General features: G+C 36.6%; 1 protein-coding gene across 1 annotated transcript in view; it reads left to right on the top strand.

The window, feature by feature from the left end:
* CR1 (complement C3b/C4b receptor 1 (Knops blood group)) overlaps positions 1-18,107 on the top strand; it is a 136,178-nt gene that overhangs the window by 89,306 nt on the left and 28,765 nt on the right. Inside the window, exons 17-21 of the mRNA XM_036832108.1 lie at positions 5,934-6,332; positions 7,698-7,874; positions 7,956-8,058; positions 9,239-9,324; positions 11,059-11,286. Of these exons, the coding sequence (XP_036688003.1) occupies positions 5,934-6,332; positions 7,698-7,874; positions 7,956-8,058; positions 9,239-9,324; positions 11,059-11,286 (993 nt within the window). The remainder of the gene's footprint in view (positions 1-5,933; positions 6,333-7,697; positions 7,875-7,955; positions 8,059-9,238; positions 9,325-11,058; positions 11,287-18,107) is intronic.

Here is an 18,107-nt window from a genome sequence, read left to right as displayed (position 1 = left end):
ACCTCATTGTACTTTTTTTTTTCTTTTTCTTTGTGTTATTTATTTAAAATTAAAATGAGGTTTTAGGTCTCAGCTTTCTGAAATCAACAGACTGTGTTGATTTACTAAAGATATCTCTTCAAAAAGCATTCTTTCTTCCAATTTTCCCTCCCCCCCTTACTCCCTGGTAACTATAAGTTTGTTTTCTACACCTATAACTCTATTTCTGTTTTTGTAGATAAGTTTGTTTGTACACTTTTTTTTTACATTCCATGTATAAGCAATATCATGTGATATTTGCCTTTTTCTGTCTGACTTACTTCACTCAGTATGACAATCTCTAAGTCCATCCATGTTGCTGCAAATGGCATTATTTTGTTCTTTTTTATGGCTGAGTAATATTCCATTTTATATACGTACCACATCTTCTTTATCCATTCCTCTGTTGATGGACATTTAGGTTGCTTCCATGTGGAGTGCACGTATCTTTTTGAATTATGGTTTTCTCCAAATATATGCCAGGAGTGGGATTGCAGGATCATATGGTAGCTCTATTTTTGGTTTTTTAAGGAACCTCCATACTGTTCTCCACAGTGGCTGCATTAATTTACATTCCCACCAGCTGTGTAGAAGGGTTCCCTTTTCTCTACATCCTCTCCAGCGTTTATTGTTTGTAGATTTTTTGATAGTGGCTTTTCTGCCCAGTGTGAGGAGATAACTAATAAGGATCTACTGTTAAAATAGAATTATCATATGACCCAGCAATCCCACTACTGGGCATATACCCTGAGAAAACCATAATTCAAAAAGAGTCATGTACCAAAATGTTCATTGCAGCTCTACTTACAATAGCCAGGATATGGAAGCAACCTAAGTGTCCATCAACAGATGAATGGATAAAGAAGGTGTGGCACATATATACAATGGAATATTACTCAGCCATAAAAAGAAACGAAACTGAGTTATTTGTAGTGAGATGGATGGACCTATAGTCTGTCATACAGAGTGAAGTAAGTCAGAAAGAGAAAAACAAATACCGTATGCTAACACATATATATGGAATCTAAAAAAAAAAAAAGGTCATGAAGAACCTAGGGGCAAGATGGGAATAAAGACACAGACCTACCAGAGAATGGACCTCATTGTAATTTTGATTTGCATTTCTCTAATGATTAGTGATGTTGAATATCCTTTCATGTGTTTGTTGTCAATCTGTATAACTTCTTTGGAGAAATGTCAGTTTAGATTTTCTGCCCATTTTTGGATTCGGTTTTTTGGATTCGGTTTTTTGTTTTTTTGATATTGAGCTGCATAAACTGCTTGTATATTTTGGAGATTAATCCTTTGTCAGTTGCTTCATTTGCAACTCCCATTCTGAGGGTTGTCTTTTCATCTTATTTATGGTTTCCTGTGCTGTGCAAAAGCTTTTACGTTTCATTAGGTCCCATTTCTTTATTTTAGTTTTTATTTCCATTTCTCTAGGAGGTGGGTCAAAAAGGATCTTGCTGTGATTTATGTCATAGAGTGTTCTGCCTATCTTTTCCTCTAAGAGTTTTATAGTGTCTGGCCTTACATTTAGGTCTTTAATCCATTTTGAGTTTATTTTCGTGTATGGTGTTAGGGAGTGTTCTAATTTCATTCTTTTACATGTAGCTGTCCAGTTTTCCAGGCATCATTTATTGAAGAGGCCGTCTTTTCTCCATTGCATATTCTTGCCTCCTTTATCAAAGATAAGGTGACGATATGTGCGTGGGTTTATCTCTGGGCTTCCTATCCTGATCCATTGATCTATATTTCTGTTTTTGTGTCAGTACCATACTGTCTTGATTATTGTAGCTTTGCAGTATAGTCTGAAGTCAGGGAGCCTGATTCCTCCAGCTCTGTTTTTCTTTCTCAAGATTGCTTTGGCTATTCAGGGTCGTTTGTATTTCCATACAAATTGTGAAATTTTTTGTTCTAGTTCTGTGAAAAATGCCAGTGGTAGTTTGATAGAGATTGCATTGAATCTGTAGATGGCTTTCGGTAGTATAGTCATTTTCACAATATTGATTCTTCCAATCCAAGAACATGGTATATCTCTCCGTCTGTTTGTGTCATCTTTCATTTCTTTCATCAGTGTCTTATAGTTTTCTGCATACAGGTCTATTGTTTCCTTAGGTAGGTTTATTCCTAGGTATTTTATTCTTTTTGTTGCAGTGGTAAATGGGAGTGTTTCCTTAATTTCTCTTTCAGATTTTTCATCATTAATGTATAGGAATGCAAGAGATTTTTGTGCATTAATTTTGTATCCTGCTACTTTGCTAAATTCACTGATTAGCTCTAGTAGTTTTCTGGCATCCTAAAGTAGCATCTTTAGGATTCTCAGGTCATCTGCAGATCATGTCATCTGCAAACAGTGACAGTTTTACTTGTTTTCCAATTTGGATTCCTCTTATTTCTTTTTCTTCTCTAATTGCTGTGGCTAAAACTTCCAAAACCATGTTGAATAATAGTGGTGAGAGTGGGCAAGCTTGTCTTATTCCTGATCTTAGTGGAAATGGTTTCAGTTTTTCACCATTGAGAACAATGTTGGCTGTGGGTTTGTCATATCTGGCCTTCATTATGTTGAGATAAGTTCCCTCTGTGCCTACTTTCTGGAGGGTTTTTATCATAAATCAGTGTTGAATTTTGTTGAAAGCTTTTTCTGCATCTATTGAGATTATCATATGGTTTTTATTCTTCAATTTGTTAATGTGGTGTATCACATTGATTGATTTGTGTATATTGAAGAATCCTTGCATTCCTGGGATAAACCCCAATTGATCATGGTGTATGATCCTTTTAATGTGCTGTTGGTTTCTGTTTGCTAGTATTTTGTTGAGGATTTTTGCATCTATGTTCATCAGTGATATTGGCCTGTAGTTTTCTTTCTTTGTGACATTGAGTGGTTTTGGTATCAGGGTGCTGGTGACCTCATAGAATGATTTTGTGACTGTTCCTCCCTCACTATATTTTGGAAGAGTTTGAGAAAGATAGGTGTTAGCTGTTCTCTAAATGTCTGATAGAATTTACCTGTGAAGGCGTCTGGTACTGGGCTTTTGTTTGTTGGAAGATTTTTAATCACAGTTTCAATTTCAGTGCTTGTGATTGGCCTGTTTATATTTTCTGTTTATTCCTGCTTCCATCTCGGAAGTTTCTGCTTTTCTAAGAATTTGTTCATTTCTTCCAGGTTGTCCATTTTATTGGCATATAGTTGCTTGTAGTAATCTCTCATGATCCTTTGCATTTCTGCAGTGTCAGTGGGTACTTCTCCTTTTTCATTTCTAATTCTGTTGATTTGAGTCTTCTCCCTTTTTTTCTTGATGAATCTGGCTAATGGTTTATCAATTTTGTTTATCTTCTCAAAGAACCACCTTTTAGTTTTATTGATTTTTGCTATCATTTCCTTCATTTCTTTTTCATGTATTTCTGATCTGATCTTTATGAGTTCTTTCCTTCTGCTAACTTTGGGGGGTTTTTGTTCTTTCTCTAATTGCTTTAGGTGTAAGGTTAAGTTGTTTATTTGAGTTGTTTCTTGTTTCTTGAGGTAAGATTTTATTGCTATAAACTTCCCTCTTAGAACTGCTTTTGCTGCATCCCATAGGTTTTGGTTCAGCGTGTTTTCACTGTCATTTGTTTCTAGGTATTTTTTGATTCCCTCTTCGATTTCTTCAGTGATCTCTTGGTTATTTAGTAGTTTATTGTTTAGCCTCCATGTGTTTATATTTTTTACAGTTTTTTTCCTGTAATTGATTCATAGGTCTTCTTTACCTGTGTATGTATTATTTACAGTTTTTTTTTTTCCTGTAATTGTTTCATAGGTCTTCTTTACCTTTTACAAATCTTAGTTCTCTCCCCTCTTCTGAGTCATTTCTAAATTCCTATCCTCCAGGCTGCTAATTCTTTCTTTGACCTAATTTGCCCTATTTCCTAAGCTCGCTAATGCATTCTTCATCTGATTCATTAAATTATTCATCTCCAGAATTTGTCTGGTTCTTTTTAAAAATTTCAGTCTCTTTGGTAAATAACTTCTTCTTGTTTATTAATTTTATTCCTGAGTTCACTGAATTGCCTTTCTGAGTCTTCTTGTAGCTCATTGAATCTCTTTATAACAGCTATTTTGAATTCTTTTTTAGTCAGATTGCAATATTCTGTGCCTTTGGATTTGGTTGCTAGAGAATTATTGGGGTTTTTGTGGTACCATATTACTGTGACTTTTCATAATGTTTGATAAAATGTGCATTTGAAGTACAGCATACTTTTCTTAGTTGTTTACTTTGATTATTGCAATTCAACAGGTGGCACTATAGCTCAAGCTTTGGTTTCTTTTTACCTGAGTTGGCTCTGGGGCTGCACTTCGGAGGAAGGGTACAACAAACAAACAAACAAACAAACAAAAAACATGACATAGGAAAAACTGGTGGCAGAGTGAGGAGAGGTGTGGGCTTAGCAACTGTGGCTTATGTAAGCACCACTGAGCAGTAAGAGGATCCTCCAGTAGAGCTAAAATCTCAAAGCAGACAGCAGGCAAAGAATTCCTTCAATGCTCTTTGTTATTCATGTCCACCTCTTTCCCTTTCCTCTCCCTCCCCCAAGTCAAGGAAGTCCCTTCTCAGAAATTCATGCTTCTGGAGAGCAATGGCTCCCTCCAGTTGCAACTAGGTAGCCAGGCAGTAAATCATTCAACACTTTTGCTTTCCACCTCCTCTGTGAGGGAGCTTGCTATTGTCACCAGAGGGGAAAGCCCAGCCCCTGCCAGGGTCACCTGGGGCAGGGGAACTCAATCCCTTTCCTCTGCCTCCAAACTCATCTCTATCCTCCTCTTATACTGTGCCTGATTCTCCCATCAGGCTGGTTAGACTTCCACAAATTCTCTGTCTCCTTGTATGTCCACCCTGTTTTGTACTCTTCAGTTTTGCTTCTTCTCCAATTACAGCAAGTGAGAGTGGATCTGTCCCCCCCCATCCAAGGTCCTACCAACCCACTTCCTGAAGCATGCATGGATAAAAATTTCCTGGGTGTTCTGGTGTAATGTGCAGAGGCACTTTTGTTCAGATATGAATGACCAATTCATTGTTAATAAAAGGGGAGAGAAAAAAGCATCAATACATACTGACATGACTCTTTTCTTTTTGGTCTTTACTTGATGAGTAGTGGCAGAGGTAATATATTTAACCTGCAAAGATGTTATTAAATAAACAATAGAAAAATAGCCCAGCAGTAAGTAAATAACTTAAGAATCTATGATAAAATCACATAGATTATCCATTTAAAATCATAAATATGTAAACCTTAATAATACATGGATATTTTACATGAAATTATTATGGACAGAACCCAATCATACACAACTAAATTTCAACTATGTAAATAACATGATATTAGCAAATGTTAGAACAAAAGAACAGTACTGTAATTACTTACAGTTTAGGAAGTGACTTGATTCTTTGTATTTGTTATTTAAATTCATAGTAAAATAATTCATAGTAAAAAAAATAATTCTGGAAAAGGCAAAATAACAGAGACAGGAATAGCATCAGTGGTTGCCAGGGGATGGGTTGGGGGTGGGATTAATGGGCAGAGCACTGAGGAATTTTAGGGAAATGAAAATACTTTGCATGATACCATAATGATAGAAACATGTCATTACATATTTGTTAAAACCCACAAATTTTGCAAACCAAGAGTGAATCCTCATGTAAACTGTAATGTTGAGTGATTATTATGTGTCAATGTATGTTCATCAAGTGTAACAAACGTACCACTCTGCTGGGGGATGTTGATAATGGGGGAGACTATGCATTTGTAGGGGCAGAAGGTGTTTGAGAAACCTCTGTACTTTCCTTTCAATTTTGTTCTGCAACTAAAACTTCTCTTTAAAAGTTGTATTAAAAAATAAAAAGTTAAGCTGTTTACCACACTCTCCCTTATCCCAGGTATACATTGTGAACCACCCCCAGCCATATCCAATGGAGACTTCTACAGCAGCAATAGAAACGTTTATCAATATGCAACAGTAGTAACTTATCAGTGTCACACTGGGCCAGATGGAGAAAAGCTGTTTGACCTCGTGGGAGAACAGTCAATATACTGTACCAGCAAAGACAATCAACTTGGTGTTTGGAGCAGCCTTCCTCCTCAGTGTATTTCTGCTAATAAATGCACAACTCCAGAAGTTGAAAATGGAATTAGAGTGTCGGGAAATAAGAGTTCACTTTCCTTAAATGAGATTGTGAGATTTAGCTGTCAGCCTGGCTTTGTCATGAGAGGGTCCAACACTGTGCAATGCCGGGCCAACAACACATGGGTACCTGAGCTGCCAAGCTGCTCCAGGGGTGAGTTTCATCCACTGAGACTCTGCTGGGGGTGTAGGGAGTATAAATTGTAGGAGTTGTTGAAACTAAGGAAAGGGTATGCATGTGTGTGTATAGGCATGCAAGCCTATGAAATTGGGATAAACCCTCTAAACATAATACTAGCTGTACTATCTGTTACCTCTGATAATAATAACTGTCAAGTAATGCTTACTGTGTCCCATCTGTAATGCACCCATTTTATATACATTGTTTAATTTAATACTTAAGCAAGCATATAAGGTAGGAACTATACTTATTCCTATTTGCATTGAGAAAACTGAGTCTTAGGGATGTTAGGGAACTATACCCAGGTCACAGAACTAGTAAATAACAGAGTAAGGCCTAGAATTCAAGAGCCTTTCTGATTGCAGAGCTCAATGATAATGTGTAGTGAAGTGTACTATGAACAATAATGTATGATAACAATGACATTGATCTATCATTGGAGAAGGTCAGAAGGCAAATGAGCCATGGGTTCCAAAATGATAGCATCAGATTAAAAAGCCTTAGACATCAGTCATTCTGTTCCAACTCCCCTATGTTATTACTGAAAACCTTGAGGCTCAGGAAGTGGAAACGACTTGCTCAAATCCAAGCAAATGTTTTCATTTTTATTCCACTGTATACAGTTCAGATTGAGGCTCAAGTGTGTTCTGATTCCCTGAGAACACACCAATTGGTCTGTGGATGGAGGCAGCCAAACTTTTGAGTCAAAATATGCTCTAAACAATATGTTCTCTCTTTTAAAAGTCTATAGCTTTTTTCTTTTAAGGGGATTTTGTTCTTGGTGGCTTCTCTTGTCTTTTTATGCTGAAATGCCTGGCTTAGCAGTGGAATGGGAAGATTCCAGACTGGCACATAGGGACCAAGCAGAAGCTTACAGTTCTCAATGAGGATCTGGGAAAAAAGATGAAGGGGGATGGGTGACTAACTGTACCGTAAGCTAGGTGTGGGGTCTGTTGGATGACACTTGGGCAAAGGTATTCCTTGTTGAAGCCAGAAAGGATAGCTTTCTAGGAAGTGTAAGAGTGGAACAGTCCACCAGCTCTCACAGCTCTGTACTGGATGGACAATCCTAGAAAGCAAAAGGAACATTCTGCTTGTAGTCTTAGGAATGTTTTAGTAGAAAAAACAGAGAAGGTGTTGGAGAAAGATTCATTCTACTCATAGCTCTGCCCTGTGGCCTTAGTTTGCTCATCAGTAAACTGTGGGTACTGAATTAGCAAATCTTTTCTTTTAAAATCCACACTGTATAAATAAGATTTTTAAACTCCCTGGTAGGCACAGGATATAGTAAAATATATTTCTCCATAATTGACATGTATCTTGCTGTTCTTTCCTCAGTATGTCAACCACCTCCAGAAATCCTGCATGGTAAGCACATCCCAAGCCACAAGGATGACTTTTCCTCTGACCAGGAAGTGTTCTACAGCTGTGAGCCTGGCTATGATCTCAAAGGGGCTGCTTCTCTGCACTGTACATCCCAGGGAGACTGGAGCCCAGAAACTCCCAGATGTGCAGGTGCCTATACTTTCATCTGGTTTGCGGATCAATCTCTTTGTCCCTCACATGGACATCTCACTCCTGTGTTTTCATTCCTAGTGAAATCATGTGCTGACTTCCTGGACCAACTTCCTAATGGACGTGTGCTCTTTCCACTTAATTTCCAGCTTGGAGCAAAAGTATCCTTCATCTGTAATGAGGGGTAAGTGTGACCTGGAATAGAGAACAGGAACACAGTGCTGGGTAGTGACTCTCTTGGGTTCAGGAGTTAATCCAAAAAGTAAGGCTGACCTGTGGAATAGAAGTACCTGGGGAGACTGACTTCTGAGCAGTTTTAAAATGTGTCAGGACCCAGGAGCACCACTATCAGGAGATAAAGAAATTGGCACATGCAATTCAATGTTGAATACAAACATAAATATAGACACTAATCTTGAATTCATGGTTGGAGCTTCAAGTAAATGGGGAAATAGTTGTTTGGAGGCAGAAAATTATAGTTCTGTGGGAAATTTACTAACAAAAAGTTTAATGTATAAGACAAGAATTGTTTGCAATGTGATAATCAGGCAAAGGTTGTTTTAGGAAACTAAAAACTAATCAATAGTGGACTTTGTAATAGTATATGGGCAAGTATTTTTAATCCAATCACATCTGTTTGCATCAGTAAAGTCTTTGACATTGGAATCATAATGGCCAATGTTATTGTTTCAGGTAATATTATTAGTTATTCATGTGGATCTAGGACTCTCAGTAGAATGCACTGTCTGTGGGAGGTAACAAGACTGGGCAATATAGTAGTTATTTTTAATAATTTCCAGGAATCTTTGACTTTTACAAAGTCTGCCACCCAATAATGATGAGCAGATTTCATAAGGACCCTAGGATCTAATAATAATCTGGGCATTTCAGTGGCAGAGACCTCTGTTAGCCTCCTTCTGGCCATTACAGCTGTAGTGGCAGGAAGTGTCGGTTCTCTTTTCAGATGTTCCCTGCTTTGCTTCCCCAGACCAGGAGCTGTTCTTTCTCATGACCCACTAATGAGGATACGAGGAATGTCAGAGGACTGTCAGTGAGAGATGGGTGTGGGTCTAGGGCACAGGGGAGAGTCCACCTCTTTGTTCAGGGACTTTTGAGGTGACACTGGGCTATGTTGTTTGTTTGACTATTAAGTGTACAAGTTCTGCTTGCTTTGTCTGTCACAGGACCCCGTAATACTTTACAATACTTTGGCTTCTGAATTTCTGGCAACTACTGAATTCAGGTTCCTAAAGAACTGAGACTTAATGGTATTTAGGCTGAAGTGAGAAAGCTGACCATCTATCAATGAAGAGATGGAGAAATGGGAATTTCTCCCCTACTTGCTACCTTTTTTTTTTCCTTAGGTTCCGATTAAAAGGCAGCTCTGCTTCTCATTGTGTCTTGGTTGGAATGAAGAGCCTTTGGAACAGCAGTATTCCTGTGTGTGAACGTGAGTAGAAAGAATAACTCTGCAGTCTGGATATCTCCCCTTATGTTTTTCTAGTATGTTTCACCTCATGGAATCACCTGTTGTCTGGATCTTTATTTAACAAATTACTGGTAAAATACTTCTTTGTTGGAAGAATTTCAAAAAAGGTCTGGCAGGTATTATACATCATGTGTTCATATTACTAATCTGTAAGTCACTAGTTTAATGTCAGTGTTGAATTTTGTGGGGAATATGTGGGGAGAAAGTAGATGACATAACAGTACACCAAAATTTCTTTATTCATTTACTTTTTCAGTTTTATCACCAAGGAGTAATTTCTCTTAAATTTTTATGTCCTTTTATCTTCTCACATATCTGAACTATTTATTCAGCCTCTCATTTTGTTCATGGTATTTATTGAGGAAGGTTTCCCATGTGCCAGGACTTTGAATCTAGAGAGAGTGCTGAATAGTGTTATCCCTGCTCTCACGAGGTTCATTTTCTGTTCAAGGAGGCAGACAATGAAAATAAACCAGTAAACAAATTTTAAAATAGAATATGTAAAATAGTATGTCAAAAAGTGGTAAGTGTTACAGAGAAAAGAAAACATTTTTAGGATAAATTAGTGTGGTGCAGGAAGGTGAGTCAATATTTGAAATGATTAGGTGAGGTGCCCTAAATTTCAATAAAACTCAAATAAAGATTCAGAAATTGATAAATATATAAAAGTGTTCTATGTACAAAAACAATACTGATTTGTCCTACTCTGTTTACTAAGACTTTTTAAAATGCCTTTTCCTGATGACTAGATTGTTCATTTTATTTTGGATTTTGTTAAAACGCTTTGCTAGAAGTCTGTTTGAACATCTTATGGGATTATGGTTGAGCTTTACAAGAACATTCAATATGTATTAAACGCAGATATCAAGCAAGCTCAACCTTCCTGTGACACATAAAGCTGAAAATAAATATATAAGTAAACTGGAAAAACAAGCACCTAGTTAAAATCCAGATATGAGAAGTCAATCTTTACTGTACCCTCACTTTATACACGTTTCTGACAAGATCTGATATCTCTTCCTAAATTGGTACCAGATTAAGAGCATCAAATTAGTTTCAGGGCAGGAACTGCTAGAAACAGATACACTGTTTGACAGAAAGAAATGTCAGCTGATAGCTTCAAAGAAAGAAAAAACAAAAAAGGAAGAAGAAAAACAGGCTCCCTGCTGCCCTTTAATCTGGCTATAAAGAGCCCTATGGGAATCAATGTATTCTGATAACACTATTGTATATTTGGTATTGGTACTGATGATAATTGTCTTGAGTCATCAAGAAAAATTTTCATCTGCTGAAAATGATAGTCCATGTTTAATAAACTTAACCCAGATTTCCCTAGAATTTCAAATCTTTGAGGGAAAAATCTTGTCTGTGTTGTACCCCATTGTCAACCCAGGATTCTTATGATGCCTGACATAAATTAGTCAATAAAATGGTTGCTGGAAAAAAAAATTAATTAACTCCAAATGGATTAAATATTTAGCTACCTGAAGAGCATTTTGTACTTTCATAACAAACTGTAATTTGTCTCACCTGAGTTAGATCCTTCTCAGAGGAAGCCTTACATATTTCAGTTCCATCCAATTTAAGTACGTTGTCATAGAAAAAATGTATTAATACAACAATCACAGGGCATAATTATTTTATAATCCTTTTGATTGAAACTAATGGAACCTAAAACTTTTGTGTTCTTTCTAGAAATCTTTTGTCCAAATCCTCCAGCTATCCTTAATGGGAAACACACAGGAACTTCTCTGGGAGACATTCCTTATGGAGAAGAAATTGGTTACACATGTGACTCCCACCCAGACAGAAGGATGACCTTCAGCCTCACTGGGGAGAGCACCATCCGCTGCACCAGTGACAGTCAGGGAAATGGGGTTTGGAGTGGCCCTGCCCCTCGCTGTGAACTTTCTGTTCCTAATGGTCAGTGCACATTTCCCCATGCCCTAGAAGGATCAGTATGTCTAAGCCAAACCTCCATATTTCTGTAGTGACAGTCCTTTTTGCTTGTGAATATAGCTTTGTTATAAATATGGGACAGAATTACCTGCCAGGTGAATAACAGATGGCTTTAGATGTGCCACACTCTGTCCCAGTTGGGGGTGTTCTGATGACCCTTCCCTCTGGAGTGATGATTGTGGGATGGTGAAGAGAGGAGAGAGTGGAGAGAATCAGTGAAGCCTAGATTTTATAGGGAATATTTTCAAAACACTGAAAACAAATGCCAAAGAAAACATTGTTATGCCATCTCTACTGAGTTGTCTTTATACTAGATGGATGGGTGTGCAGAGCAAAAAGCACATGTTGATGTTAGTAATATATTTCAGAATTGATGATGTTGTAGAAATAATTAAGGAAACTCTGATATAGGAATTTATCCTACTTTTGTTATTTCTGAGTTCTGCTCCAGCATGTGACTGTATTTTGTTGACCCTTCATCTCACCTTTAGCCAAGGGAACTCAGGATGCCCTGGAGAAGTGGAATGTAAGGTTGTGCTCTTGACCTCTGTAGCTCATTCCTTTTACATATTAGTCTGGCTTTAAACGACAGTACCAGACAATCAGGTGCACTTGTGGCTGTGATTATCCACACGAGCTCCGTCCTCCAGTGAGGACAGAATGCATGAATTGGTAGTTTGTGGATCCCAGTGGTATTCCCAACTGATGCAGTTTACAGGTAGAGATTACAGATGGTCCTGTTTAAAGGCTGAGAAGTCTGGCTTTAGAGACTTGGTTTTCCCACTGATCAGCAAACATTTAGTGCGTTGGGACCTGCCTGCCTTGGGTTTTCTTGTGATTCTAATAGACAGAGATATTATTAGTTGTGTTGGAGTGTTCATACTTCTAAGTTTAACTGAATGTCTTTTCTTGTGTTTTGGAGGGAATTTGTTCTTAGCTTGTCCACATCCACCCAAGATCAACAATGGCCACCACATTGCAGGACATGCCTCTCCATATCTTCCTGGGATGACAGTCAACTACACCTGTGACCCAGGCTACAAGTTGGTGGGAAAGGCCTTCATTTTCTGTACACACCAGGGAACCTGGAGCCTGTTAGATCTTTATTGCAAAGGTATTTGGTATTCTTGCCTGATTTTTATGAAATACTGATGCATGAGGCTAATAAGGCTGAGAGACCACTTCTGAGGGGATCATAAAATGAGTATCAATAGAGTTGGAGAAAAGCAGAAGAAAAGGTAGGAAGCAAGGCTGTCCAAGCACCCTCAACTCTCCCAAATAAGTAGGAAGAACTTTTGGAATTTCCAGTAGTACAATAGACATCAAACACCAATTTTAAATGCTTTATGGGCTTCTAACTAATAAAATATTTCAGCTCTAAAGGACCTGAGAGAATCACATGTGGTCCTCACAAGAACCCTTAGGAGATTAATAGGAGACTTAGAAGCACACTTTGTTGTGCAGAATATTGAACCTGAAGCATGGTTAAAAGCAATTAATTCCTAGAATTACTGGGTACAAAGCCTCATTACAATCTCCAGGGCTAAAGGTGAGGTGTTTATTTCCTCTCTTCCCTGGAGCAAGTCTGTTTATAAAAATGACATCTGACTTTAAAATCTTTGTTGGCAATATTCTAAAAAGCTACAAAGTGTGGAAATAAAAATAATATTCTGTGACTAGGCATGATGCTGAGGTCTTTACAAAAGTTATTGGTGTTAGTCTCCAAAACAATCTGATGAGGTGGGATTATTATTTCTGTGATCTTACAGAGGAGGAAATTGAGGTTAAGAGAGATCCAGTAACTAGTCCGTGATCCACAGCTCAGCAGTGGTGGTGCTAGGATTGGACCCCTGCTCAGCCCCTGCATTTGAACACTGCACTGAACACTGTTTCCTTTTTTTAATGGATTCACACTTTACTATATCTCATAATTACAAAAAGAACCTTAAACACGCATTTTTTAAGTTTTAAATTCAAGCATTTACAATACACAAAATTAACACCAATTAGGATTTGAGGCAAGTTACCACAGGAAACATAGAGCAGAGATTGTTTGCACCACTTACTAATTCATCTTCAAACTTAAATAAATAAAACCCAAGATTTGCCAGGACCTATCCAAATCTGTAACAGAAAGATGCAAATTACAAAGTACAGCTTGGTTAGACAAGCCGTAACAACTCTAGCTATAAAATGTATTCTCTCAATGTGTTTCATAATGCATTACAGTGGTGAATTTTTAATTAGTTAAAAACTTTTTTCAAATGATGACTTTCTAAAACACTTTGGGTAATAAAATTATATAGTTTTCAGCAATAAAGATTGTGGTAAATTACAGACACTGAAGAAAGTTGTAAGGCAAGAATCGAAATTCTGGTGTACGTTCTGCTTTCAGAACACTGTCTCCTTTCAAATGTAGTTCTTTTGATTTTGCAAAACTATAAGTTAAGTGATTTTGCTTTGTTTGTTTCTTTTCTATTCTTGCTTTTTAGAAATACTAGACTAAGGTCAGGGATGAGGCAAGAGAGATTTCAGACATGCATGTGTTTCTAATGTTGAGGAGCAGTTAGTCCTATGGCTGCTGTGGTTATAGGATCTTAGGGCTCTCCCCAACCTAAATCCTTCTTGTCCTCCTAGCCCTCTGATTTAAGAGATAGAGAAAATTAGGCCCACTACAGAGACGCTCCTGTGTTTATTTGCAAGAGTGGACTGCACAAAATCAGAATCCCCATGGCTCTGCAGAAACTGGAAAGCTCGTCGCTCCTTGCTTTAGTTACATAAAGAAATATGAAGATTCAGGGAATAGTTCAAAGATGAATTATAAAACTTAAGACTCTGTGATAGTTCTTCTCCTGCAAATAAGAGGGTAATATTCCATTCTCTTGACAACTGCTTTCTTCTCATGTAAATAAAATTCATTTTGTCTTAATAACTGTCCTCTTTAAACATGCTTTTTAGCAGTCATTCTCTGTCTTTATCATTAGCAAAATCAGCCAGGGAACTTTCTAAAAATATGGAGTCTTTTTTTGAAAATTGAAATATAATTGATGTGCCATATTATGTTACTTTCACATGTACTACATTGACATTTGCATACTTTATTCAATGACCATCAAAATAAATCTAGTAATCTGTCCCCATACAAATTTATTACAATATTATTGACCATATTCCTTATGCTGTGTATTATATCCCTGTGGCTTATTTATTTCATAACTGGAAATTTGTATCTCTTAATTCCCTTTACCTTTCCCACCCACCCCTCTAGAAACCACCCATTTGTTCTCTGTATCTATGAGTCTGTTATTTTGTTTTGTTTGTTTGTTCTATTTTTTTAGATACCCCATATAAGTGATATCATATGATATTTGTCTTTCTCTGTATGGCTTATTTCACTTACCATAATACCCTCTAGATCCATCTGTGTTGTCACAAATGGCAAGATTTCTTTTTTTTATGGCTGAGGAATATTCCATTGTGTGTGTGTGTATATATATGTATACCTCATCTTCTTTGGATGAAGAATTCATACATTGATGGACACTCAGGTTGCTTCCATATCTCGGCTATCGTAAATAATGCTGCAATGAATATGGGTATGCATATATCTTTTCAATTAGTGTTTTTGGTTTCTTAGGGTAAATACCCAGAAATAAAATTTCTAGATCACATGACAGTTCTATTTTTAATTTTTTGAGGAACCTCCATACTGTTTTCCATAGTGATTTCACCAACTTATATTCCCACCAATTGTGTACAAGTTCCCTTTTCCCCACATCCTCGCCAACACTTGTTACTTATTGTCTTTTTGACGATGGCCATTCTGACAAGTATGCATTGGTATCTCAATATGGTTTTGATTTACAGCTCCCTGATGATTAGTGATGTTGAGCATCTTTTCATCTGTCTTTTGGCCATCTGTATGTCAGGTCCTCAGACCATTTTTTAATTGGGTTATTTGGGGATTTTTATGTTGATTTGTGTGAGTTCTTTGTATATTTTAGATATTGACCCCCTTATCAGATATATCATTTGCAAATATCTTCTCCGATTCAGTAGGCTGCCTTTTCATTTTGTTGATAGTTTCCTTTGCTGTGCAAAAGCTTTTCAGTTTGTTGTAGTCCCATTTGTTTATTTTTGCTTTTGTTTCCCTTGCCTGAGAAGACATATCCAAAAAAATGTTGCTAAGACTGATGTCAAAAAGTGTACTGCCTATATATTCTTATAGGAGATTTATGGTTTCAGGCCTTACACTTAATTCTTTAATCCATGTTGAGTCTATTTTGTATATGGTAGGAAAGTAGTCCAGTTTGATTTTTTTATATGCTGCTGTCCAGTTTTTCCAACACCATTTACTGAAAAGACTGACTTTTCCCAGTTGTACATTATTGCCTACTTTGTCACAAATAAATTGGTTATATAAGTGTGGGTTATTTCTTGGCTTTATATTATGTTCCATTGATATATATGTCTGCTTTTTGTGCCAGTACCATACTGTTTTTATTACTGTAGCTTTTTAGTATTTTTTGAAATCAGGGCACATGATACCTCCAGCTTTGTCTTCTTTCTCAAAATTGCTTGGCTCTTCAAGGTCTTTTGTGTTTCCATATAAATTTTAGAATTATTTGTTCTAGTTCTGTGGAGAATGCCATTGATATTTTGATAGGGATTGCATTGAATCTGTAGATTGCCTTGTGTAATATGGTCATTTGAACAATATTAATTCTTCCAATCCATGAGAATGGTATATCTTTCCATTTGTTTGTTTTGTCTTCAGTTTCTTTGATCAATGTCTTATAGTTTTCAGAGTACAAGTTTTTAACTCTTTGGTTAGATTTATTCCTTTTTATTGTATTCTTTTTGACACAATTGAAAATGGGATTGCTTTTGCAATTTCTCCTTCTGATAGTTCATATTAGTGTATAAAATTGCAAGAGATTTCTGTGTATTAATTTTGTATCCTGCAACTTTACTGAATTCTTTCATTAGTCCTAATAGTCTTCTGGTGGCATCTTTAAATTTTTCTACATATAGCATCATGTCATGTGCAAACAGTGACAGTTTTACTACTTCCTTTCTGATTTGGATTCCTTTTATTTATTTTTCTTGTCTGATTACTGAGGCTAGGACTTTCAAACCTATGTTGAATAAAAGTGATGAGAGTGAGCACCCTTGTCTTCTTCCTGATCTTGGAGGAAATGCTTTCAACTTTTCACCATTGAGTATGATGTGAGCTGTGAGCTTGTCATATATGGTCTTTGTTATGTTGCAGTATATTCCCTCTATACCCACTTCGTTCAGCGTTTTTTTCATAAATGGATGTCAGATATTGTCAAAAGCCTCTTCTTCATCTATTGGATGATCATATGATATTTACTCTTTAATTTGTTAACATGGTGTGCCACTTTGATTGATTTTCAGATTGAACCATCCTTGCATCCCTGAGATAAATCCCATTTGATAATGGTAAATTATCCTTTTATTGCATTGTTGAATGCAGTCTGCTAATATTTTGTTGTGGATTTTTGCATCCATGTGTGTTGGACATATTGTCTTTTAATTTCCTTGTGGTATCTTTGCGTGGCTTTGGCATCAGGGTGATGCTGACCTTGTAAAATGAATTTAAAAGTATTCCTTCCTCTTCTATTTTTTGGAATAGTTTGAGAAGGATAGGTGTTAAGTCTTTAAATGTTTTGTAGCACTCTCCTGTGAAGCAGTCTGATCCTGGACTTTTGTTTGTTGGGAATATTTTGACTACTGATTCAATTTCATCACTAGTAATCATTCTGTGCCTAGTTTCTATTTCTTCCTGATTCAATCTTGGGAGATTGTACATTTCTAGAACTTTATTTCTTCTAGGTTGTCCGTTTTATTGGTGTCTATTTGTTGCTGTGATCTCTTATGATTCTTTGTATTTCTATGTTGTTGGTTTTAACTACTCCTCTTTCATTTCTGATTATAGTTATTTGGGCCCTTTTTTTTTTCTGGATTGGTCTGGCAAAAGGCTTATCAACTTTGTCTATCTTTTCAAAGAACCAACTCTTAGTTTCACTAATCCTTTATATATTTTTAAATGTCTATTTCATCTATTTCTGCTTTGACCTTTATTATGTCTTTTTTTCTACTGACTTCGGGTTTTGTTTCTTTTTTCTTTTTCTAGTTCCTTTAGGTATAAGGTTAGCTTGTTTATTGGAGATTTTTCTGGTTTCCTGAGGTAGGCATGTATTGCTTTAAATTTCCATCTTAGAACTGCTTCTGCAGTTCTTTAGATAATTCTAGATATATATCATAGATTTTGGATCATTGTGTTTCCATTTTCATTTGTCTCCAGGTATTTTTTGATTTCCTCAGTGACCCATTCATTGTTTGGTAGCATATTGTTTAGCTTCCACGTGTCTGTGGTTTTTGCAGTTTTTTTTTCATATGGTTGATATCTCATCTCATAGTGTTGTGGTCTGAAAACATGCTTGATATGACTTCAGTCTTCTTAAATTTATTGAGATTTTTTTGTGACCTACAATGTGTGATGTATCCTGGAGAATGTTCCACGTGTACCTGAAAAGAATGTGTATTCTGCCACTTTTGGATTAAATGCTCTGTATATATCTATTAATTGCATCTGACCTAATGTGTAATTTAAGGCCAGTGTTTCATTATTGATTTTTTGTCTGAATAATCTGTCCATTGATATAAGTAGGATGCTAAAGTCCCCCCCATTATTGTATTATTTTCAGTTTCTCTTTTTATATTTGTTAATATTTGCTTTATATATTTAGGTGCTCCTG

The sequence above is a fragment of the Balaenoptera musculus genome, chromosome 1 (assembly GCF_009873245.2).
Source record: "Balaenoptera musculus isolate JJ_BM4_2016_0621 chromosome 1, mBalMus1.pri.v3, whole genome shotgun sequence".
Taxonomy (NCBI): domain Eukaryota; kingdom Metazoa; phylum Chordata; class Mammalia; order Artiodactyla; family Balaenopteridae; genus Balaenoptera; species Balaenoptera musculus.
This window is presented reverse-complemented; position numbering and strand designations above follow the sequence as displayed.